The following is a 26,515-nucleotide window of genomic DNA, read 5'->3' as shown; positions in this document are numbered from 1 at the left end:
TTTAGAGTTTCACTCATATATCAGATATTGAGTCTCCATGGATATACGTAAGTCTTCGAAGAAAAATTTTGTTGTCTCAAGAACGTACATTCAGATATAAAAACTTATTTTTCTCTATTTATTATTGTTATATATTTTTTAATATAAAATAAATTATAATTTTCCGTTACAAATATTAGGAAGTCTTAACTATCAAGCAGCACAAGACAAGTGCATTGAAAACCACTCAACTCAAGGCAAACCCCTCGCCAACTCCAAAACACACTGTGGTATATATAACATAACATTCACCAAAGCCAAAAAGTTAAGAGAATACATAAAAGATAACAACCCCATAAAAAGGAAAAAGAAGGGGAATGTGGTCGTACACTCCCCCTATGCCAAGTAGTATCCCACACAGGCTGTTAAAGGGAGTAATAAATAATGCAAAGCCTGATTGCTGACATGCACTAAAACCAAAAAGCAAACTGACACAACACATGCCCTTGCCTCACAAGTCACAATTGCACATGCACATGGTCATTGTCCCCTAAGCCTCCCACTACTTAATAACACAATCCTAAACCTTTTTTCTTTTCTCTAATAATCACTTTCTTAAATCATCAATTGGAAATTAATTAACCACACCACACATCTCATAAATCATAAAACCTTTTTTTTTCCTACCTAATCTAATATCTAATCTTATACACAACGTACTATAGTTAGCACATTACATATATATGCTCTTGAGCACACATAATTCTGGTCTTGATCTCATCTGGATCAATCTCATTTTTCTCAATTGAAATTGGAACTATAGAAAGTGCTCTGTGGTACAATGGGGGGTTGATGCCAATAAGGTGCACTGCAAGTGTCTATGGCAAGTGATTAAGTGGTCATTGGTGAGTCCAGCTGCTTGCATAAATGAATGAAGCACCGTTGGACCTACACACCTAAAGCCCCTTCTGATCATGTCTTTGCTTATGCTCTCTGACTTTGATGTCTTCACTGGGATCTTGTGGCCGAACTTGTATTGCGTGGAGATGGGTTTGTGATTGACAAAATCCCAAATGTATTTGTCAAATGAACCAAAGTCCTTGTTAATCTGCAATGACACAATTTACAAATTAAAGAGAATATATATTAAAAATTTATAACTTGATATATTCACCACATAACTTGTTATCACCTATACTGTGTACGTAAATAAGTCCAATGAAATTATACTAGTTGTCTCTTTCTTATATGTCTCCTCAATTAAAAACTAACACGTCAGCCAAAGAAATTAGCAATTAAGAGAGAGAGAGAGAGAGAGAGAGACAGTTTTATGAGAGGAAAATTTTGTAGTTACAATTTGTTTCTCTGTTAGATAAATCATGAAAAGAGACAAATAATATGGACACGTACACCCGTCAAAATCATCGTATAATACCATTCTTATGGAATTATAAATCATCATATAATACCATTTTTATTTTAATATTGATTTTTTAAAAAATATATCCAAGTATGTTATGTGTCACAAGGTTTATACCGTTGGAAAATTTAACATAGGGAACAATCAATTCATATGGGGCCAGACATCAAAATTTATCCCCTGTTGGAACTTGTTTATGTGCAAACTTTCTTGTCAATGGGTGAATCAAAGAGAAATTAACAAAATGCAGTTGACGGAAAAAGTCATTATTGTACTTCTCATCATTGATACTCTTATCTGTTTTTTTGTCAAGAATATTCACTTAATTCACGCAAACTAGTGCTCAGGAGGGCCATAATGTGTGCAAAGAAGAGATACCAATTAGAAAAGAGAGAGATACAGGGTGCATTTTTTTAGGCTCAATTGTTGCTTACCGCTAAAATTCGGTTAGCATTGTCAACAACACCTCGAACTCTGCTTATATCAATGTCATATTCCATACTAATAGACACCATTTGCTTATCAGTCAAGTTGGCCAAAGTTGCTGCATCAAATTCTGAAAATGCAGTCCTGTACATAATTTAACATTCATTAGTTGCTCCATTTAAAGGATCCTAAAAAAAAAGGTACATGTTGGTGTGCTATGAAATGGAGCTTTTAGATGTTTATTTTAGCAGAATCCAACCTGAAATCCTGGCGTTTCTTCAAGATTGAGGTCCAATCTGATCCAACCTGAGCACCACTTAGAACTAGAAGTTCAAACAACATCCTGTATGCACAATAATGTTTTTGTTAGTATCATCAATTATCTTCTGTTTGTTCCTAGGTTCTTCTTGAATAAATTTCTCAATAAACATTTATAGAATATATGAAGGTAAAATGAATTAAACTTCTCTTGTAAGTTAAAAGTAGTTCATGCATAACTAATTTATAGAAACTCTCTCATTTAACTTCTCTAAAAGTTTATTTTAACTTACCTGTAAGATAATTTTAACTTAAGGAAGAAGTTTAATTCATTCTAACTTGTTATTTTCTTTTTATGCAAGTACTTATTGAGAAGTTTATGCGGGGTCTTAATTGTATTTGTCTGCCATGGGAAAAGAGTAAAGTAGGGGCTTACTTGTCATCATGAACTGGAACTCCCCATTCTTCATCATGATAAGCAATATAGATGGGATCTATATAGCAAAAGAGACATTGAGGTTAGCACATTGCACAAAGTATAAAAAGTGGGAGTCAAAATTTGTATAGAATTTTGAACTCTCAGTTACCTGAATTGGCTGTGATAAAGCTGCATCTCTTTTCCTCACTTGTCTTTGAAGTAAGATTGGTTGAAGGTTCAAGAGGAATAACTCTTGCAAACTTTGCAGACTTTGATCTTCCATAATGGGCAATCTTCATTTTTCTCTGTGCATGCTGCAGTGCCATCTGTTCTCTCCTCACTGCAGCTATGCTCCCTGGGGATTCAGTGATCAAAGTGGAGGAGTAACTTAATGAAGCCTCTGTGGAGGCAGAAAGGCCTAAAGCACCACATGACCCTTCCTTGAAACTCTTGGACTTTTTCCTCTCTAGAGTTGGAGTTTTTATGGTGTTTCTTGGGGTCACAATCTTTTCAGAACTTGAGTTAAGTCCATTACTCTCATTGCCTCGCTTTATAGGTGGAGGCCTAGGGGACTTGGACTTTGGAGAAACTGGAGGTGTCAATGAGGTCTTGCTAAGAAGTGGTGGTGATGGAGGAGAACGTGATTTTGGTGACAGTTTCTTGATTGAATTTCTCCTCTCCAGGTTAGGAACTCGGTTACAAGTCGGTTGAAGGACTGGCCGGCCATTGATTCTGGCCACCAGAGAGGTAGCTGTGGCTTCTATGCCTACAGTCACCTTGGTCTTGGAGCCGCACATTTTGTTGCTTGCTTATGTGTGCTTTAATTGAATGTGTATTTTGTTATAGCAGAGTGTTGACAAGGAAGAGGGTTAATGGACTAGGAGATGTAATGAAATAATGATAAGAAGAAGAGAAGGGAAGAAATGAAGAATGTGATGAAGTATTGAAGAAGAGGGAAGGGAGGGTTGTGGGGTTTTATAAAATGTGAGGATGGTGGGGGATAGTTAAAGGGGAAGTTGTAACATGGGGGGGTGGAAGTCTGCCATACAACCTCTTGTGAGGGTCATTACTTTAAGCAAACTAAACCACGAGGGATGAATATATGACAGAGACTTCTATATTGACCATTTGACAAGGTCTTAAATCTAATTAATTGTTGTTATTCCTATGCTGAGTGTTGGAATTAGAATTATGAGGGTTTAACTAGGAGGGAATCAAGGAAGCTTAGTAGGGGATTCGTTGGGTGGGATATAGTGCTTTGTTGGAGTCATCAACCATGTTTTTCGTACATGGAATTTCCCCCAGTTCCACTTTGTTGTAATAATAATATGCTTCTCTTCCCAAGGATTTTGTTTTTTTTAGGTAGGAGCTGATGGAGAAGGAAGGTAAAAAATGCAAGAAAAGGACCAATCATTGGTCTAGTCTTTTTAGCTGTATGGAATCTCAATCTCTTTCTCTTTCTCTTTCTAGCTGTGTGTGAGAGAGAGAGAGTAAACGGTTAGGGCGAAGAAAAAGCACACGAGACACTTTATATTCATTACAAAGTTTGCACTGAACATAAAGTTTGTTCTAGGATTGGTTTGAATGGTGTTGTAAGTTGCAAGTTGCAGTAACTAATAAAATAAGAGAGGGTGTGATCATGTGAGAACTTTGGTGGGGTTTTGATGACATTAACTGAGATCTTCTCTATTTTTTTGTTATATTTCTGTCCAACTTCCAATTTATGTACTTTCCAGGTAAACTGAGTTGCATATGTTATCACCAGTGGTCCTTAGGATATATTAACTGCCAATTCATGAGAATAATGGAAGATATCTCTTGAGCTCAACAAGTTTCTGTCTGAATTCTTACAGGTTGGACGAATAACTTGTTAACTTAAAACATGTTATGCCCCAAAAGTGTAGGCCCCTACCAAAATTCTTCCACTTTATTCTTTCTTGGCTACCCCATCAAGAATTGGCAGTTACAATTTGATGTCTTTCTTGGCTAACATTGCCAGTTACAATTTTCTCTTGGATATATGATCTCATCTCACCACAGCAATATCACCTTATTGGAAGTTCATTATTAATAAAACCATAGAGACAAAGAAAACAATTATATTTTTGAAAAGGAGAGAGTATCTCAAGGTTAAAAGTAAATTGAATAAATGAAAAGGAAAATAAAGAAAGGTTAAAAAATTGATTCTCCTTAAAGGCATAATTTTGCGCTATCCAATAGATATCTTAGATGACCCTTTATTTAGGAAGCATCCTATGGTACCACCTACACACCCACTTTTTAGTTAATGAATCAGTTAATCTTTCACTTCATTTCATAATTCTTGTGGCTGTCTAGTTGATACGAGAAACACATAGGTTTAGTGATGAGCTAGCTCCTCGATGGCTCAAAAGTGTCTATGTTTTATGTAAAGTGGTATATGGTTGAAGGAAATAATATCATTGATTTCCCATAGCACTGTATTCTTCTCACAGATTTCAAGAAATTTGTTATTAGTCTATTTTACACTTTTTCAACCTTTTCTAGGCATAGGGCCTTTTGATGCTCTATCCATTAAACTTTATTACTCAACTTTGTTAAGGTTTATGGAAATCTTTTGCAGCCAAGTAACACTTGATCATGGGAGGAATGTTAATGCCGGCCTATATATAAGTTGTTTGTTGAATGTATTGACTCTGTTACTCTGTATCTGACTCAATCATTGCTCATGAGACACCATTTCTTTTTTTGATTTCTTGATTTTCAACGATCATATTTGGGTGTAATTGGTATAGAAGAACGTTGTAATCACTAAATTTATATTAGAATTACAGACATGGACCATCCTGTAACCCTTTCTGGCATGTCACACCATCTTTTCCTTTTCTAGATTTTTGCATTTTGAATGACCACATTAACTGAATCTAAAAATCGTGGGGTGAATTTATTACTAAGTTCATGTCTTTATTCCTTTTATGATCAAGCTGAACAAATTCATTTTGTTGAATAATGCTGCATACCTCTATAACTTCGTTTTTTTAATCTTCACAATAATTTATAGAAAAAAAAATTTAGTGGTGATATGCTATATTTTACATTATCAACTAATCACAAATCATAATATATGACTTTTAAGTCATTTTTATTAAAATCAACAAATTTTTGTTGTACATGTTGATTTCTTATAGGACAATAATGTAAAAAATATTTACATTAATGTGCATTGAATTTTATGTCAAAAAAAGTATCCATTTTTCTATGTGTGCAACCTTACCCAATTTGGCCTAATTTAAATTAAAACTTATTTGTAATGTTTCAGTCAATTTAATTACTATATTTTTCTTACTTAAATAACTGATTCACTCTCAATCAAAATAATAATTTTGTCTCTGTCATTTATTAAATTGATTCATTTCCTATAATATTTTTCTCTCCAAAAAAATTGTTTCTCTTTTATGAAGTAATCAAAATAATTTATATTTATAAATTTTTCATTTTCTATCCCTCCAAAAAAATAGCATCACCGAACCCCGTAAAATCCATAATTATATTCAAGAATTTTTTTTAACATCGCCGAACGTTTCCTATTTATGAGAAAAAAATAATAGTTAAATTCCTTAATTATATTCACGAATTTTTTATTTACTATAATATTTATCCTCAAAAACCGTATTTAAATTACAAACTTCTACCTTTTTTGACTAATTATACAGCCTATAATTTTTAAGAGCAAAAGTAGCTAAACATAATCAGTGAATCAAGCAACAACCACACCACACAAAAATTTATATACACAAGATTAGGGTGGGTAAACGGATCCAGGTCCATGGACTGACCCGCGGGTTATGGACCAATTTCTTTAAACGGTCCATGGTTATGTCATATTTTTTGGTCCATCCCGCTTAACCCGCGGACTATGCGGGTTTGGCTCGCGAGATCCGCGGGTTGTCCACAGCCCGCACTAAGTTTGATTTATGTGACCTTAACCCAATTATATTAGGTTTAATTTTTTCTTTTTCACTTTAAACTTTTCTTTTAAAACAACAGATAAAGAAATATATTAGATAAGATAAAGATTTAAAAATAAAAAAAATATTTAAATTAAAAGATGATAAAGATAAAAAAAGGATAAGATAAGATAAATAAAAGATAATAGAAATAAAAGATTAAAATAAAAAAAGATAAGTGATAACATGCTAAAAATCTTCATTTTTTTGATATTTTCTCGATCTTTTTCTCTTTTAATCTATCATTTTTATATCTGCAAGCCATAAATAATAAAAATATCAATTCTTATCATTTAAGTCAAAAATAATTGTTAAATAAATATTTTTAAAGATGTTTTAATATATTTTTATTATAAAAAATAGCTCACATCAGAGATTGAGATGTTTAAATTTCATATTTTAGATTTATTGTTTGGATTTTCTTTTGTTAAGACATTATTTATTTTATTGATGTAATTGAATAGTTATTGAGATTTTATTTATATTTGTATTGAACTTAATTTTATTGTATTGTATTTTTATTAAAATTGAAATTCTTTTAAAATTAGACCTACGGACCGGCCCGTTTGACCCGCGGGTCCATGGAGCGGGGATAGACCAATTTATTTGGTCCGTGTAGAAAACGGGGCGGACTGACCCGGTCCGCTGCCAATACGAACTTATGCAGGCGAGCCTTACGCGAAGCGGGCCGACCCGCTTACCCACCCTTACATAACATCAAATAACATAATAGAAAGTCAAAGCATACATGTCTTAGAGGGATTTCTTGAGTATAATTATGGAATTTAAATATTGTTTTATTTTTCCTCAGAAATAGGAAAAGTTTCGGTGATGTTAAAAATAAAAACTTCATGGATAAAATTATGGACTTTATGAGTTTGTTCTTGTTTGAGGGAAACTATCATGGGAAATGAAAAAATTATGAATATAAATTATTTTCATTTTTTAAGAAAAGGGAAATATTTTTTTAGGGAAAATATTATAGTAAAGGAATTAATTTAATAAATGAGAGATTTATTATTTTGATTGAAAATTAATCAATTAATTAAAATAAGCAAATGAAAGTGATTAAATTGACTAAAATATTATAAATAAATCTTAATCTATATTAGGTAAAAATAATAATTAATTACTCTTATTGTGTGTAAGGTCACACACATTAGAAAAAATGTAGTTAAAATAAGAAGATTAATAGTATAAAAATTATTTTTGGTATTTAATATAAAATATATTTGTTGATATTTTACTCTCTCTCTCCTTTTTATGTGTTGTTTAAAGTTGTTGTTACTTAGAAACTAAAAAAGGTAATGAATTTTCTTGATTCTAATAAAATAATGATAAAGTTTAATTTCCTTTTTTACTTTTCTTTTCTTGTTATTCCATAATAAATGTATGCATAAAATAATTAAAAATTAAAAATAAATAAGAATATAATTGATAAAAATAATTAATGTGATGTTAAACTTTTAAAATAACAAATAAATATAAACAAACATTTTCTAAAAATCCTATACTTAAAAAGAATGGAGAAAGTAGTAAATAAGAAGATTAACAAGAAATACAGAAATACAGAAATTCTTAAAATCCGAAAAGTAACAAGAATCTTTGACTGCTTAGGATTTGCTCCTCCGGGAGATATTATGACCAGGTCCCGGATTTTGAGAAACAGGTATACAATGCCTAATCATCATTTAAGCAAATCAATTAACCATATTTTTACACAAAACCCTAAAGTACTAAAATGAATCAAATCAATCAGCAATTCAAACCATTCTTTAAGAGCAAAATTTAATATTTAATTTGAAATTTAAATATTTTTTTTGTAAATATGTAATTTTTTATTGTTAATCCCTAAAAATTATGTTCATTTTGATTATAATTATTATAAATTAATGATGATATAACATTTCATCTTAATATTATAGGATGATATCATCAAGTGATGACATATCATGATAACATCATTCTATTTAATCCATCATTATTTCTGTAATCAAGATTAACAACATAGACAAAAATCAAAATAATCATAATTTGTAAACACTAAAATAAAAAATATAAGTACATGATAAAAACAAAAAAAATATTAAATTACAAAAATAAAAAATATATTTAAGTTTAATTTTAATATATAAAATAACTTATTATATTATGATAAGATTACTATTTTATTCCTTTTTAGAGATCACAATTTTTTTTAAAGACCATAGATACTATTTACAGAAAACAATTTTACTCGAATTGAATGTGATTATTATGAGTTCATCTTATTTCAAATTTTTATCATTTTGAAATGCGTTGGGTAGAAATTAATATATATAACTATTATGTATTTCAATACGTCATGGTGAGAGGATGTTAAATTCACGTTTTGTTAATTGGTTCCAAACACGGAATATGAATGAAAAAGTAGTAACTAGATGTTTAATGTAGTTGTATACGAAACTCTTGAAACAACTATTATACAAGTTAAAATATTTATTAAGAATGACGATAATATTTTGAATATATCTCCTAACTCCTCGTAAAAATCTAATTAAATTATATTATTCTTAGACTAAAATGTGTTTATTGTTCTTATAAATATAAAAATAAATGTTTAATATTTATTTTTGTAAAAATTTTAATATATTTTTTATCCTCACAAAATTAAAATATGAAATTTTTTTTTTCCCAGGATAAGGTTCGGGTTTTCAAACCTACCTACATTACATTTTTACATAAGTTACATTCCAAAGTTGTCTTGTTTAATAGACTTAAATATAAACAAATTTAATTAGTTTTAATGACTCTTTCTTTTATAATTCTATTTTTTAAAATTCAAAATAGTAAAATTAAATGATGTTTACTTTTTTTAACATGAAATTAACTTTTTTAATTGGTATGAAATTAGTTAATTATTTTTGCTTATATTTGAGTCTAGACATAATAGCAATTATAATTATAATATATCAAGAGACTTTTTTTTTATTTAAGTAAAATAACACATTTTATTATTTCTAGTTTGTTACAATAAATGACATTGTATTTTAATTAAAGAGTTTAATGACTATACATTAATAATATAAAATAATTTTAGTTTAATTACAATTTTTATTACTTAATTTTCATTATTTTACAAATTTTACCGCCCAAAGTTTTATTTTTACAAATCTTACTACCTAAGTTTTTCAATTTTTACACCTTTCACCATTGTTGCTGTCACGAAATAAAAGATAAAGATAAAATAAAATAATATTAGTTTGTTACGAAGTTGATAGTAAAATAGACAAATTGAAAATTTGGATGATATAATTTTCAAAATGTTGAAATTTGAATGATAAAAATTGTGAAAAAAAATTTGGATGATAAAATCTGTAAAATTAAGCAAGTTGAATGATATATTTTGTAAAATAATAAAAATTTGGTGATAAAATTTATAATTAAATCAATAATTTTATATTGTCAACTAATCAAAAATTATTATTGATGATTCATAAAAATCAACAAACGGATTATTTGTGACTGAATCATTAAATTCTTTTAAAATTACTTTTCAATGCCAATTGTTTTTCAATTAAGACAACTCCACTGCTGTCCATCTTTTAAAAACAATAAAGATAATTAAGACAACTCCGGTGTTACCCATCTTTTAAAAACAACAATATTATTGTTCTGTTTCATTCTTCTCTATTTTTATATAAAATGTTAGTTATTAGCTTTTATTAGTTGTGGAATTCAAATCCATGACCTTTTTGTGTCTTCCTTCTTTCTTCACCATCTTATAACCTGTTCATTTTTTCTCTATTTAGCACTTCTAAATATCATATTAGTGTGATTGTACATCAAACTCAAAAATAGTAGGATTTAAAAATCAATATTCATAAAACATTTTTTGGTTAATATGATAAACAAAAAAATAGCCCATAAATATATAGTTATAATACCATTCATAAAATAATGTATTTCTTAAAATAAATAAAAAAAGGATAAACTTCAAAATAATACATTATATTGAGATAAACAATAAATTATCTTGAGAATGAAGTAAATTTAGTTGAAGGTTTCTATATTAGTTATTTAATTGTATGCGAGTTGGGTTGAGTTGGGTGGTGATTGAGTTCAAAATTTCAAACTCGTTGTCACCCAATCCAATTATAATTTGATTCGTTAAACCAAATTAATTCAATCCAATGATTAAATTTAACTAACAAAAATTTAATTGAGTTGAGTTGAATTAGATGAGTTTCCATATTGAACTTGATCACAATGTATTTCTTAATATTTTTGTTTTATTGTAATGATAATTAAAGTGATAACTAGTGTAAAATTATATAAAATTAGTTGAGTTTTTTATTATTATGATAACAATTAAGGTTATCATCATTTAATATTAAAATTAATTTTAATTTTATATATAAAAAATAGCAAATTTTTTAAAAATTATTATTTATTAAAAGTTACACATTTAAAAAATTATAAAAGAAGAAAAAAAATTTCATTTCTCCTTTTATAAGGTTTCTAGATCCGTCTTTGCCTATAATCCCTTCATTTTTCTCTATGTAACACGTCTAATATCATGCTAGAGTGATTGTACATCTAAAATGACTAAATTAATTTTATTATCGTATTGTTTTTAAAAATATAAATAAAAAATAGTTATAGTAACCTTTTCATAAATTATAAATTTTAATATCTAAAACAAAAACGTTATGCCATAAAAATAACGTTTTTTTTATATGTCTAAGTTTTTTTTCTTCTTCTAAGTTTATCCAAACGCAAGCTTTAATCAGGCCTTGACTTAAATTGATTCGATAGCCCACGATAGAGGCATTCCATGTGATCATGAACCCACCTTTTAATTCAATAATTGTTGATTGATAATGATTGTCAAGATAAATATGACAAAATTAAAATGCTTGAATTTGAATATGCGATTCCTGTTTATAACACCGCACTCTACTTTGTTTTCCCTACAATATTGTTTTTTTTTTCTTTTAGGTTGAAACGCACATGATGATCCTCATTTCTTTTAGACTTCCATATGGATTATTACGTTTCAAAACGTACAGTTCCAGCATTATTGTTTTTCCTTCGTTTGTTTTTTTGTTAAATTGTTGAATTAGTGTTCTTTTTAAAAAAAAAAATTGTTAAATCATTATAATGTTCTTAAACAGAAGCACTTTAGATAATTTCCCGGAGGTTTCCCATGCATTTTGAATGATTTCGTTTCAACTTTATTTGAATTAAAATTTCTGAACGAGTTTCTTTCACCAAAATATCACTCTGTACCTATGTCAAAAAAAAAAAAAAAATCACTCTCTAGACCATGAGGCATGGAATCAAATTTAGTTTCTATTAATATATATGTTCCTTGCTAAAAGTATCAACAACAAACGTATAAATTTTGTGTAATCAATCAAGTGGACAGGATGTAATTGAGTGCAGGTTAGAGAAAAAATAAGTCTAAATCCAATCAACTTCAAAATTTGGGTTGATTCAAACTCAGGCGATCGGATAAAATGATTATTTAATTTGTAAATAAAATATATTTGTAAAGCATTAGAAAAACAAACCAAAACAAATAAAAATAAAGTAGCAGGGGATCATGAGTCATCAAATTTGATAAAAAAAATTCTAATGTTTTGATTTTTGTTTTTCTGTATTCTTTTCTTGGTTTCCTCCTATTAAAAAAAAAACAACAATGATATTTTTCTAATCTTGAGACCAAATTCATTTGACATAAATCAAATTTTAATTGGGTCTCCGACAGTACCTAAACTTTTTTGGCATTTGTAATAAGTTGAGTTTTTTTAGCCAAGAATTATGATTTATGAAAATAATAAATTATGGCAATTTTGATTCTTTAATAAAAATGATATATCTTTTTTAACTCGGAAAAGTTAGATTTCTCTACTTTATATGAGAGTGTTTTGTAGGAAACTCAATGAAATTCAATTAAGAAATGATTCCTAGGAATGAATTTTAAGATATACATATCAAACGTGAGAATTTAAGATTTCTAACCTAAGATTTCTGAAAAACTTAAAAGAATCAGCTATCAAATGATCTTAGGTTTATTATAATCATGTAATTTATCTTTTATCTTATTTTTATCTTATTTTTTAATATCTTTTTTAGGCACATTACTTATCACATTTGTTAGTTTTCTCTCTATATTTCCTTTTTCTTCCTATATACTTTTTTCTTCCTATATCCTTTTTTCTTTTCATTTTACCATTTATCTGCTCCTGTTGCTAGTCTTGGGAGGGAGAAAAAGGGCACAAATGCAGGCAAATTGGGGCTTTCATTGTTGGACGTACAATATATAGCTGGATTATGTATGTCCAGGAAATGGAATATTTAGTTGTCTTGCACAAAACAAAAAGGATGTCACTTTACTATATTCATCTTCTTGATGGTATGGATGCACATGATCCTGGGAAAGCTATATACAAAGTACAATTCTTACGATGGCTGCATTATTTGTTCGTTTGTACGTACAATTATATCCGAAGACGTTCTAGGAAGCTACCTCCGAGCAAAGTAGTTTTGAAATGTACTCTGCATTTTTTTTAATTGAAAACATAATTTGATTTTTTACCATTTTATTACATCTATCACTTTTTTCCCCTCCTTTCCGAGCAAAGTAGTTTTGAAATGCACTCTGCATTTTTTTTAATTGAAAACATAATTTGATTTTTTACCATTTTATTACATCTATCACTTTCCCCCCTCCTTTTTACCTTACTCTTCCATGAGGGGTGTTTAGAACAAGAAATCTTTTATTTCCAACTAAGATTCATACGAATAAAATTCTTAAATTTTTTTATAAAATGACTTATTATTTAATATTTGGTTAAATATGAATTTGGTCCTCCAAATATTTGACCTATATTGGTGCTAGTCCTCCAAAAAATATTTTCATTACATTTGGTCCTTTACATTTGGTCCTTGAAATTTTCAAAATTTTCCTTTCAAGTCTTATATTTAACTCTGTTATTTTTTTAATTAAGAGTTCATAATAATTGTAACATTACAATTTTTACCTTATAGAAATTTATGTTTTAAGAAATTTAATATTCTTAAAAATATTACTTGTTTGGTTTTAAAGAACTATTATCGTGAGAAATTACGACTGATTCTTTTAAAATATTTTTTGTGTGAATTGTGATATTTAGTGAATTCTTTTATGATTACATTTTTTTATTACATGTTTTAATAATTCAGTTATTAATTATATTTTCTATGAGTTTTTATTATGGACCTAGAATGAAAAGATGTTAGCTTTTGGGCCTATAAAACAATAATATAAAAATTAAAGCTGATGGAGGTGCGAATAGCAGATAAGGGACGTGCTGGAAATAAAACTGATCACTTTCTAAAAGAATATGTTGAAAGTCTTTTTTGGGAATTAGTATTTAAATTCCTATCTTAATTAATCAATTAAAAGGTGAACATAAATTTTAAAATAAAAAGTTATAAAATGAAGATGCGTGATCAAGACTTAAAAGTTAAGTAAGACTTATGGGTTCTCCCATTTATTATCCACCATTAGTTTTATTTATCATTTTGTCTTTCAATCTAGTCTGTATAAAAATATCACTCACATTCCTTATTTCATCACACCTTCCGAGAGAGAAGTTAGAGAGATTAGAAAAAAAGTTAGAGAATAAAAGATGTTGGAGGTCTCCTTTGAGATTATTCTTTCTGTATGATTCAAATTTCTTCTACACCTAACATATTTTAAAAAATTTTAACTTTATCCTTTTTTACTTCTTTATTCCTTTTTTTTTCTTTTCTTCTTACACTATTCACTTGCATTTTTTTGTTGGTTGAGCTCCTCCTTTCGCGTTGTGGTTGGTTTCGTCAAGGCGCATTGTCGTGGTGGTTGGTTACCTACTGCATCGAGTCTCTGGTTGTCATTGAGGGTTATAGTTAGTCAGCTCTCCTACAGATAGATGGAAACTTTTAGTTTCCTTGTGTCACGTCTCTGCAAAAGCAGATAAAAGTCCCCTGTCCCCTGTCTCTAACAAACTTGTAATTAGAGAATTTAATCTGATAGCATTCACTATACCTTTAATCTCAGGTGCAAACCTTCCAAATTTCTCCACCTTCCTCCTATGAAAGGTCAACTTCAACTCAGTACGTTCCTGAAAATAATTAGAATTATTTACGTAAATTAAAATGACAAATACTAATGTAAATAAGTTTTAATTAAACAAATAACTACCTCTCTTGCTAACACTTTGGATGCCCATGATAAGCATAATTCGTCAACACTAATGTATCTTGGGGTTTGCTTGGAAAACCCTGTGAATCACAACCAACATCCTCTGTAATTGGATCGCGAGGCTACTCATGAGGCTCGTCAATAGCATTATCCACATTCTCAAGATCCTTTGTGACAATTGTAGTTGTCCATTGTCTACGTGTTGATGTTGTCGTCCTTCAACGCTAAGGAGTTTCTTCCTCATCACCACTAACCTCTCTACCTAAGGCTCTTTCTAACACTCTGACTGCCTAAAACCTAACGTAATCCTTTAGTTCTAATCATAATCTATAAATTTAAATAATAATAACAATTAATATCATTGTTCAAATAATAATTGAGTTTCATATTTCATAAGAAAAATGTTTTCATTCTATAACTCAAAAAGTAACTAATAAATCTTCTAAAACTCCACTGTATTATTAAATGTAGTATATTTTTAACAAATATAATAAATAAAATTTAAATTAACTTTAAATGATTAATCTAGCAAACTAAAATATATCATCAAAATCAAACTAAAATTTTATTTTAAATATTTCATAAATTGCTATTTAATAATTCATAAATAAGTATTTAATTATTTTATAAATAACTATTTTAATACTTTTAATATTGTACTTTGCAAATGTTATTATTAAAGATTTCATAAATAAATATTTAATTATTTTATAAATAACTATTTAATACTCTTAATACTGTACTTTTAATACTATACTTTTTATAAATAATTCATGATAAATTGAACAAATGTTATTATTAAAGATAATGTGAAAACCTCGCTTGTCCAACATGGAAATTAAAATAATGTTTGGAACATAATAACAATCTTCCAATACTAGTACTTTGCCAATAGGCATTATTAAAGAAACATATCCTAAAGCTAAGACGACAACATTTGCTCCATTCCCTGCTTGTAGATTTATTTCTCCTTTCTTCAACCATCTAGTTATTTGTAGTCCTTGCAACGTATTACAAATATTAAAACTACTGCCTGTATCTAATACCCACATTGAAGAATTAGTGTTAGTTAAAGAAATCATGAAAACATTTTTCATTGATGTCTTACCTTGTTTCTTGTTTTTCAAAGAATCAAGATACTTCTTGCAATTTCTCTTCGAGTGACCTTTTTCCTTACAGAAGAAACATTCAACATCAGTTTGGTTAATCTTGTTCCTTTTGTTCTTGGGTTTGGTCAAATCACACTTAGGTCCAAGATGCTTCCTTTTTGGTACTTTGCCTTTCTTCTTGGAGCTCTTGCTAACTATCATGAGAGTTCCTTTCTTCTTCTTAGAAGCAATTTGATTCTCATAATCAATTAGCAGATTAAGCATCTCATGCAAGTCACAACTCATCTTATTCATGTTGAAATTCACAATAAATTGTGAAAATGAATCAGAAAGCAGAATCAAATCTTCAGAAAGCTCTTTCCCAAGAGTGCACCCCAACTTCTCAAGTTGTTCTATGAGATCAATCATCTTAAGAACATGAGGTTCAACCTTTTCATTTGCAGCAAGTGAAGACCTAAACAGGGCCTTAGATAACTGAAATCTAGCCGTCCTGCTTTGACCACCATACATCTTCTTAAGATGTTCGATGATCTCATATGGGTCCATGTCTTGATGTTGCCTCTCGAGTTCTGAACTCATTGATGCCAAGATAATGCACTTAGCAATAAGGCACTCATCTAGGTATTTTTGAAAAACCTTGGTTGCTCTAGCATCACTCAGATCAGGTGCTTCCATGGGAGGCTTATCAATAGTGTCAATAAGCTTCTCTTGCATGAGAAAAATTCTCAAGTCGCGGTACCAATCATCATAATTGGCTCCGACTAGTTTTCCAGATTCAAGAATACCATGAAGCGATAGAGAAGACATACTATTGATTAAGCACACAACAAAATATAGTTATGTCAGAGCATAATTTTTCAAACCTTTTAAAAAATATAAAAATATTAATGATATTACCACTAATTACAATAATAATATAGTAATGTAAGAAATTCTTATTTCTTTTAAGTGGATCACATAAAGCCTCTTAAAAATTGTGAGCGAGCCACTTGGTTATCAAGTCGTTTCTCATACACATTCTAAGACAATATATCCTATTTTTAAATCAAAATAAGAAATATCATATCAGATAAGTTCCGGGTTGTCAGGCCAATCCTATTGATATCAATAAATTAATTTTAATACTTCCCTAGGTTGTCTAGGCGCTCAGTATATAATTAATTTTAAAAACATGCATCTTATGCGAGAAAAAAAATAATTATTAATTATAAGTCTCCTGTTCGTCAGGTTGTTCCTTATTATTAATCATAAAAAAAAATTACATCATATGTCTCAATTTATCTTTTTTCTATAAGTCCCCTAGTAATCAGGTCGTTCCTTATGATTAAACAATTTAATATGTAAGATAAATAAGATGACAAACTTATTTATCATTTAGATATATAACAATTATATAATTACACACATAGCATATAATTTTTTTCTCTCTCAAATAATTGAACGAGATACAGTGCTTGAAGCGCATACCTCTTTGATATCACATATCCTAATGCAGTATCTTTCCATTAAATTAATATCCAACAATTTGAAAATAAAAGAATTACTAACAAATTGCTCAAAATTTTGCAAACATTCCACCAATTCAAAACAACATCCACATAAAAAGATTACAAATTGCACAAAAAAATTTGATTTGACAATGTAATCATGCAATCATAACAGGTAACATTATGTGTAAGTAAATAAAAATTGAAATTTTTCCAAATTTTTGTTAAATATAATTTAAATACAAAAGACCCAAAGCTTTGATACCAATTGTTAGAAAAAAAGTGTTTAAAAAGCACACATTGTGGAATAAAAGGATCTATTTTGTATTTTAATTATATTATAAACAAATGACGTATTAAAAAGTGTACCTATTGATGAGCTCTTGAAGCATAAAAGTTCTTCAACAGTGTGAAGACTCTACGTGTATCCACACCGAGACTGACCTCTATTCGTCAACAAATTTGACAAGTGAAAAAATAAGAATAGAGAAGTGATATTTGGATCATATCAACGTGCGACCTAAGGCTCTATTTATAGCACGCTAAGGATACCAAATTTTTGATCAAATCAAAATCATTATTGATAGTATCCCTTTTTAAGCTATATTATTTCTTGTTATCTTTTATTGCTAACCATTTAGCAATTAAAATTAAAATAATAATTAACCAAGTCAAACTTGTATCTAGCCGCCTTTTCAACCCAAATTCCAAATACAAATCATACATGTTTAATTCTCTTCTTTCACCAAATCTTTCATATTATTTATATTTTCAGTGCTACCAAAAAATAATAATATTCCACCCTTTTGAAATCAATTAATCATTTAATCATATTAAATTCTCTAATTTAATTAATCATCAAATATTAAAATTATTTCTTTAACAGAGATTAGAACACTCGTTTGTGTGTGACCCCGTAGGTTCAATACTAAGCCGGTAATATATTAATCAAATTAATATACTAATCAAGGTAGACGTCTAGCAACACTCCTTAACGTCCGGATAGTGAAGTGACATTTTACTTTCAAGAACCATTAGAAGAGTAGTGTAATAATCTCTTTCATCTTTACAGCTCTAGATTAACTCTAGAGTATGATATTACCGTCAAACCCTTTTGAGTTAACTCATAATGACTTAAGAAACTCATTTCTTCTTTCATTTAATTTTCTTGGCTAGGATATAATTTTATTCATAGAGTTCAAACTCATTACTAAGAGTTGATGAATTTCTTCTTGATTAATCATTAATTCTATAGGTATTTAATCATATCCAATATCCATTCAACAAGTGCTTTAAAGCATTAGGTGTCCGGAATCAAAATACAACAAATAACCTATTAATTACTATGACAATCTCAAGTCAAAGAAAATTATTATACCTCTTCTTGAGAATTTTCTATTGACAGTTTATGGTAAATTTTAACCATTAGAAAAATTCAATTGAGTTAGTTCAATGATCACATCAACATGTGACTCATATATATGTGCAAATTAATAAATGAGATCTATTAATATTTATCCAATAAATACTATCACATATATATTCATCTATCCGGATTATTAATATCCTATTTACAATAATCCTATGATCAAGAATGATTTAGATTAAAATTAGAATAAACTTATTTCTCATTATCATAATCTCTATTATAATAACAAGTCTTTAATTTTAATCAAGGACATTATCAAATGGATCATTTAATCAAATAATGAAATATGACAATGAAAATAAAATAATACTTTATTATTAAAATTAGAATTGATTATATGATGACTTGAATCATGGACATACAAATTTATTCCAATAATATCTACTAAAATCACGTTACTCACAGTTAACTTACAAGTTTCTCCTCTAGTAATCACATTTGATATCCAATAAAATGTTCCACATGGGACGAAGCAGGTCTTCAAGCCCGTAATGAACAAGATTATTTGATTTTGTTAAGAAATCAAAATTAGAAACACCTCGGAATCTTGCACAAAAATTATGAAGAAAAACTAGTAAAATTTGTGGCTTTTGAAGAGTACTTGGTAGCATGATCCACTTGTCATTATTCACACTATTATAAATAAATCAAGAAATAACACACCAAAATTTAACATGTAAAGCCTGTTTAAATAATGTGGGAAAAATCACGGGAAAATCTCTAAAAATTACTCTACTATTATAAAGATAATTAGTTGTCTTCTTTTAACATTCTATTACAGGAGACATGAGATATAGTGTTTCCTAATTTAGAGAAAACTAAAGAGTACCCTAAATTCCAAGTGTACCACCTATACTACACTATAGAGTTCCTTCACAAAACCTAATTTTTTTCTCACTCACTTTGTTTGAAGCTCTACTATTTATTGCTTCTTGCTCCAATGCCTTTTTGGATGAACCAAGCACCTTTATTTATTGAGGTCTTGCAAATGCAACTATCATCTACCAACTGTCTTAGTAGGAAAAGTTTTACTAGACATGAAATTAAAAAATAGAGGCATTGATTGTTGAATTGCAACTTGCAAGCTACCACATAACAAGTTTATCATTTACCATTTTTTGAAATAGAATCTATACAAGATGGGGTTAAATTTACATAAGCAAGGATCCCTACAGAAACCAAAGAGATCAGTCTTCCATTCTGATTGACTTTTATATGCAGATTCCAACTCAAGGTCCTCAGAGCCTATTGCATTATCAGTTATATGCCTAGACCAAGATATGTATAAATAAGTATATTTACTAATAACATGCTTACTTGAAATCTAATAAAATCATTTAATCGAATCTTAAAATTACCTTGCAATTAAATCAGTTGGTTCATTGAAAACAATTTTTGTAACCTTTTTGTTAGGTGACATGTTGACAACATTTTTTGTGACTTCAATAAGATGCTCAATTACCCTGCATTGTTCCGGGTCATTATTGGTTCTTGATCTACGTATTTCAACATGCAGTTTTTCTTTCTCCTCTTTGAGGGCCTCGTGGAACACCAAATCTGGATACCTATGAGATAAGGACTTCTCCAATATACATGCATCCTTCTTAGATCGACTAGTCTTTAATATCACATTTTGAGTCTCCATTTCTTCTTCATCCAGAGTATATTCCCTTTTATCCTCTTCGCTGAAATGTTGCATTCCAAATATCGAATATTGTGATCAATTAAATCAAATTAGAGGCAGATGATTATCAAGGGAATGGAATAGATTCACATTAAACATTTTGAATTAGACCCCTTGATAGATACAAAATGTTGGAGACAAAAGCAAAGTTTCCACAAGAAACAGAACAAAGAAAATCAACTCATCCGGTGCCAAGATTCATCGTTTTCAACATGGCCATGGTTTTGATGATGTGTCCTATGACTAATTCTCCTGCATAATTAATGAAACCATCAGTTTCAAAGCATAGGCTAGAAATATTGCCTATAATGATAAGCAAAGAACACAAAACAAAAAGGGGCCAAGAAGAACAACAATTCATGCAGAAACATTAAGCTTACCATCCATGATATTGTGCTAGAATTGAAGAATGCAGCAAGTGGCCAACAACATTGTTCAGCTTAGGATTGTTTGAAAAGCTTTCATGACCATTGAAACATCCAAAACACTGACCATGGTTATCATCATAACAAAGTTTTGAAATCTAACTTTACCACCACTGGATCTAGATCTACATTAGTAAAAAAGATGGAGTAATCAAAATGAAATTGACTATTACCAATCATGTCTAAGAACAAAGAGGGCCCAAAGCATGGTTCCCTGAGCTTTATAAAACAAAAAGATAGAAGTGTTCAACTTTTCTTTTCTATTTTAATTTTGTATGATAAAAGCACCTCAATTTGAACACATCATCTCATAATTCCTAAAGGCTTAAGTAGCGCCAAGTTCACCCACAGAAAGAGAAAAATCATGCAACACTATATAGCAAAGAAAAAAAGAAAATAGAAAACCTAACCGCATAGAAGAAATTGAAATCCAAAGCGTACTAGTAATGACCCGCTTTGCACTTGGTGTAGCGCGTGGTGGTGGGAGAGTAACACACGACAGATACTTTGTTCTTCGGCGGTGCCAAAACGACTCCGTATTGCTGGTAGTACGAAGCCTCCAACTTTGTCTCGGCCCTAACGGACTCCTCCTCAGCGAGAATGAGGAACCTCTTGATCTCCTTCGCTCTGGCCGCCGCGCGCCAACACCGAAGAAGAAGAACAAAAGAGGAACAAAAATTTAGAATTTTAGAATGAAAAACAAAAGAGGAGTTGTGTTTGAAATTTTAGAATTTATAAACGAAAAATGAAAAAGGAACATAGGAAGAAGAAGAAAGATGACGGTGGCACATGATGGCTAGAAATCGCCTCATGGTGGTAGAGACTAAAATCAGAGGTGTTTTGTTGCGGACATGGAGAGGAGGCGATTGATGGTGGTGGTTTCTTGGTTCATGATCGGAGTTGGCCTGAAAAAGGATGGGGGAAAAATGTTAGGGTTTATGAAATAATAGAAAGAGAGAACCAAAGGATGCTTCTGAACATCATTGTTGTTGTTGTTGCGAGCATTTTGCTACTGTAGCCCTCGGAGGTGATGTCGGCATAGCAAGAGTAGCAAAGAGTGAGAAATGAGAAAGGAGAGAGAGATAAAAATTAAAAACACTAACTTCTAAGACGGTTTTACGAAAACCGTTTTGGAATGACAACCATTCTAAGATGTTTTTCACGAAACTGCTGTAGAACGGTAGTTTCCAAGACGGTTTTTGTAAAATTATTTTCGTTGAACAATTTCATATTTACAAAATTGTCACCGCATGACATTCTAAGACGATTCCGCATAATCGTCTTAGAATGTGTGTCGTAAAAAAATAATATTTTCAGTAGTGGGGTAAAGTTGTTGGAGAGAATTGTTAGTACCAAACAAGATAACCTATCAAGAGAGTAAAAGATTCAGCTACCCTAGTCTTAGGTTTAGTCCACGCCAAAATTGGGATATGATTTGGAGTTTCTTTGTTGGATGAATTTTTCAGGAAAAGTCTCCACATTGACACGGAATATTTATGTTGTGTTGGATACACGTTCCATCCATGTTGAACATGAAAATTGCATGTTCCAATGTAGAAATGTGGAAACAATATGGCTGTTACTTTTCCGTTGCTCAAAGGAGATGTGTACACAAACACATACTTGGTAGTTGCTTTCTGCACCTTAAAAATCACTTCCTATATCTTTTTTATCTTCCAGATTGGCCAACCTACAATGTAAAATTACATTCTGGATCAGCCAATTTGAAAGGTAAAAAAATCCATATTGATGCAGGAAACAATTTTCCGAGTGCATGAAGCAACTGTCAAAAATTTTCTTAGAGGAGGGACTCAATCATTTCTCTATGGCAACTCAATTGAGTAGTCTCATTTTTAGTTATTATTCAGTCACCAATGAATAATTATTGAAATCATAGTTCAAGTAAGTATTCCTTGTGAGCTAACATTGATTATCCCAAACAAGTAATACACAACACAAATTATTCTCTTTTTCTACACCAGATGAGAACTCATCAGCACACAAAAGGACCATCAACATGGTCATCACTATAGTAAAGTCCAGGTCGTTGTTTGAAACCTACCCTCTTGAGCTTCTCTCTTGCCTTCAAAATAATCTCTTGATTTGTTACTGAACCATCACTCTCCTCAATTACAACATGTATTGCATTGTTGAAAGCTCCATAAGCACGAGCAAAGTTACTAGTAGGACTTGCATTTGCTTATGTTTGGTCTGTCTAGTAACCACTCATCAAAATTCCTCCGTTTGGAAAGGCGTGGCTTCATTGAACTTGATCCAACATATGCCTCATATTTTCTTTCTACCTTTGTCTCCATGGCAGGTTTTGCATACCCACCACCATCATTTGAATCCAGCTTTTGCTTGAGAAACTCTTGGGCAAGACTACCCACCAACCCCAAGATTCTACCATTCCCATGTTCGAGTTTATTTAAGATAACCTTCAGGAACTTGTTAACTTTAGGGCTAGCATCTTCCCCAAAAATGTCATAAAGTGAGAGTCTCAATTTGCCAATATCTATATCGTTTTTTCTTGTTTTTTTGCTGCATTATGTCTATGATGGTAGAAAGTCGCAATGACCTATTCTTTACATAGCCACATTGCTTATGTGGGAGTTCAATGTCCCTATCATCATCAGTAGTGCTGTGAAAAACCTAGCCAATGTTGACCAAAATATAGTCCTAGTTGATGTTGGCAAAAAAAATATCAATGACCGTCATCGGTCGAAAAAACCTTATCGATGTTGGCCAAACAAATCCTAACCAACGTTGACCAAAAACTAGTCACGATCAACACTGATTGAAAACACTTAGTCAATGTCGACCAAAAAATATTACCGACCGACATTGACTAAAAATCCTAGTCAACTTCAACCATAAAATAACCTTACCTGAGATTGACCAAAAACATCCTTGACTGACGTTGACCGAAAATGCACTGACTAATGTTAGCCAAAAAATAGTCTTGGTTGACGTCGATCTAAAAATGTTTGGCCGATGTGAGCCCAAATTGCCCTAGTTGAGGTAGGCCAAAAATACCCTAATCAAGATTGATCCAAAATTAGTCTTTACCAAGATAGGTTGAGAATAACTCTTAAATGGACAGGTGCTAAGTTTTTACTTTTTAGCGTTTAATTATTAAAATTTGTAAAAAAAATCCTTATAACATTTAAGTGGATATAAATTGGATATGACAAAATTCATATCCACTTAATGGATTGGATCTTGAATCCAAATTATTATTTTTTAAAAATATGGATATAGATTTAAGATCCAATCCATTTAAATAAATATGGACTGGTTATGAATTAGATTGTTAAAAATCCAATTCATGCCCATCCCTAATCATCAATTTGATGGCGCAATGATGAAGGGATATGAACTCCACGAGACTTGACGGTGTCTTCCACTGTATGACGAACTACAAATTCCCTGTAATCATCATCTGTTACATGCACACGTAGTGTCTATTACATCCCATAAGAAGCACACAAATTCTTCTATTGAAAAACAGAAAATAATAATTTTGAATTAAGTTGCTAAACCGGTCTGAAAAAGCAAAAACAAATCATCAGTTCCAACGCCATTTTTCGCTAAAAAAATGTATCTTTGAAGTTCTTTTACTTCAGCTTTACTCGTATACCAAACTGACCAATAGAGACCAACTTTTGACTCATGTTTATGAGAAACTCCAAGAGAGTTAAACCCACCCGTAACAAAGTAACAAAAACATCATCATTGTATACACATTTCACATAATTGTTTCTCAAATCTTAAGTGCTTTTCACGCGTATGTCTTCATCTCAGATCGAAAAAGGGACATTCAAAAATAAAATTTAAATGAACAATGCATTTAATTAAACAGAAAAGACCACCTACGTGCTACTGCTACGTCTAAGCTGCAGAGCATGTTTTATAGGATAATATAAGCGTAAGATTTTATTTATTACTATGATTTATTTTACAGGTGAAATACACTTTGCCCAAATCTCAATTATTTTACTTTTTACTTTTCTTCTCTTAAAAAAACACTATTACTTTTCTTCTCTAAAAAAAAACTATTACTTTTCTTATCCTCCAACGGACCCAAGACATAGTAGAATGTCAAATTAAGCTAGAAATTGAACAAAATAAAAAAAACAGCATAAGAAAATGAGCAAAAATATTTCTTGAATAGCATAATCTTTTTTTTTTTAGTTTTTAAAACATTTACTTTTTTGTTCACATCTATCCTCTACAACTACAAGAGTCAATTCTTTTTGAGTTAAATAAGACTATGGGTGACAAAACTCTCAGCTGAGTATCTATTATAGTTACATATTCCAACTTAACCTAAGACCATTAGTTAAGTTAAAACAACCACATCACTTGATTCACTTGTCATTTATTTTCAAAATCAATTTTCCAACACCATAAAATTATTCAAGAAAACATTTTAAAACAAAAAAGTCAAACATGTATAAACAAAAAAACCAACCAATGATGAGGTTCATATCAGAAGGAACAATGCATTCATCATAACTAGTGTCACCATCCTCTCTAGTTTTCGCGAGGAGGCGCGTGCCGTGTCCGCTGTAGTGCATGAATAGAACATCCCCGGGCTCCGCTGATTGGACCAGCCTAGTAAGCACAGACCGAATGTTCTTCCCGTTGGGCTCCATGTAGGACTCGTCGGTGTCGATCAAAACGGTGATGTCGTGTTCATAGAAATCGTACTTCTCGATCAGGCAGCGGTGGATCCTCCAGACGTCGTTTATGCATCCTCTCAACTTAGCCTTTGTTCTTGGGTAGTTTATTCCGACCAAAATGGCTTTTTTCGCTGTTGTGCCAATCTCACACTCTTCCTGAATTAGAATTGAAACCAGGTGTAAGTGTGACTTCTACTTCTACCTTAGTATTGACGAAAGAGGAGTGCTTGCATATCTACGTTATAGTACCTCCATCCTATATATTTTTCTTTTTTGACAAATTTATTTATTTATTTTTAGGCTTAAATATGTTTTTGGTCTCTGATATATACCTAACTTTTGCATTTGCTCCCTGATAAATTTTTCTTTCGAATCGGGTCCCTAATATTTGAAAAGTTTTATCTGAGATCCCTACCGTTAATCGGGATCCGTTAACTGCTTACATAGCCGTTAACTGGACACATTGACATGCGACATGTGGTGTCACATGTATTCATTGCCTAAGTGGGATTACACGTATACTTTTTTTTTTTAATTTTAAAAAGTAATTACGACGTTTGGATTTAGGTTAAATTTTTTTTTTTAAAATAGCTCCCTCTCTTCCTTAGCCATCAAATCATCGAGTCAGACCGCCACCACCTCCTTCTTGGAGCAAAGCGCCACCGTTGTAATGCGCCAATGAATTTGGTGATTGTGCTGGACGTAGGTGGAAACATGACCGGCGCAAAGCTTCTCATGCTGAAGCACACGATGCGTTTGGTTATCGCTTGGCACCGCTGACAGGCTCTCCATCGTGGCTTTCTCAGTCACCTCCCAACGGCTCTTACCTTTGCGAAGAATGACAAACCTAGGTCAAGGCTTACATATCCCTCACAATCCCCTTTCAGAACCAATGAAACCCCTAGTCCCCAAATTCATACCCCCACAATCCCTTTCCCACCAATGAAACTCCTAATCCCCAAATTATTGCCCCTACATTCCCTTTCCCCCCACACAT

The 26,515-nt window shown here is 30.8% G+C and overlaps 1 protein-coding gene, 1 long non-coding RNA gene and 1 pseudogene across 2 annotated transcripts; all 3 read right to left on the bottom strand.

Annotated features, from left to right (window-relative positions):
* Window positions 1–249: 249 nt before the first annotated feature.
* On the bottom strand, window positions 250–3,842 carry LOC114386574. Its single transcript, XM_028346598.1, has 5 exons — window positions 2,671–3,842; window positions 2,520–2,577; window positions 2,085–2,168; window positions 1,834–1,969; window positions 250–1,087 (listed from the first exon to the last, which is right to left on the bottom strand). The coding sequence occupies exons 1-5, from the start codon at window positions 3,296–3,298 to the stop codon at window positions 797–799; spliced, it is 1,197 nt and encodes a 398-aa protein (XP_028202399.1). The 5' UTR covers window positions 3,299–3,842; the 3' UTR covers window positions 250–796.
* A 15,596-nt stretch (window positions 3,843–19,438) lies between these two features.
* Window positions 19,439–21,548, bottom strand: LOC114386532. The gene is made up of 4 exons (XR_003661105.1): window positions 21,285–21,548; window positions 20,789–20,958; window positions 20,083–20,660; window positions 19,439–19,992 (listed from the first exon to the last, which is right to left on the bottom strand). It is a non-coding gene; the product is annotated as an uncharacterized LOC114386532 (long non-coding RNA).
* Window positions 21,549–22,826: 1,278 nt separating this feature from the next.
* LOC114386110 lies at window positions 22,827–26,310 on the bottom strand (annotated as a pseudogene).
* Between the last annotated feature and the right edge of the window lie 205 nt (window positions 26,311–26,515).

Source organism: Glycine soja, chromosome 15 (assembly GCF_004193775.1).
Source record: "Glycine soja cultivar W05 chromosome 15, ASM419377v2, whole genome shotgun sequence".
In the NCBI taxonomy this organism is placed as follows: Eukaryota; Viridiplantae; Streptophyta; class Magnoliopsida; order Fabales; family Fabaceae; genus Glycine; species Glycine soja.
This window is presented reverse-complemented; position numbering and strand designations above follow the sequence as displayed.

Bases quoted from the DNA above. Each gene is read 5' to 3' on its own strand.
- LOC114386574 (XM_028346598.1), bottom strand. From the start codon at position 3,298: ATGTGCGGCTCCAAGACCAAGGTGACTGTAGGCATAGAAGCCACAGCT. The intron at 2,578-2,670 runs GTAACTGAGAGT...TTTGCTATATAG, and splicing joins CTTTATCACAGCCAATTCAG to ATCCCATCTATATTGCTTAT. The intron at 1,970-2,084 runs GTTGGATTCTGC...AATTATGTACAG, and splicing joins AAGAAACGCCAGGATTTCAG to GACTGCATTTTCAGAATTTG.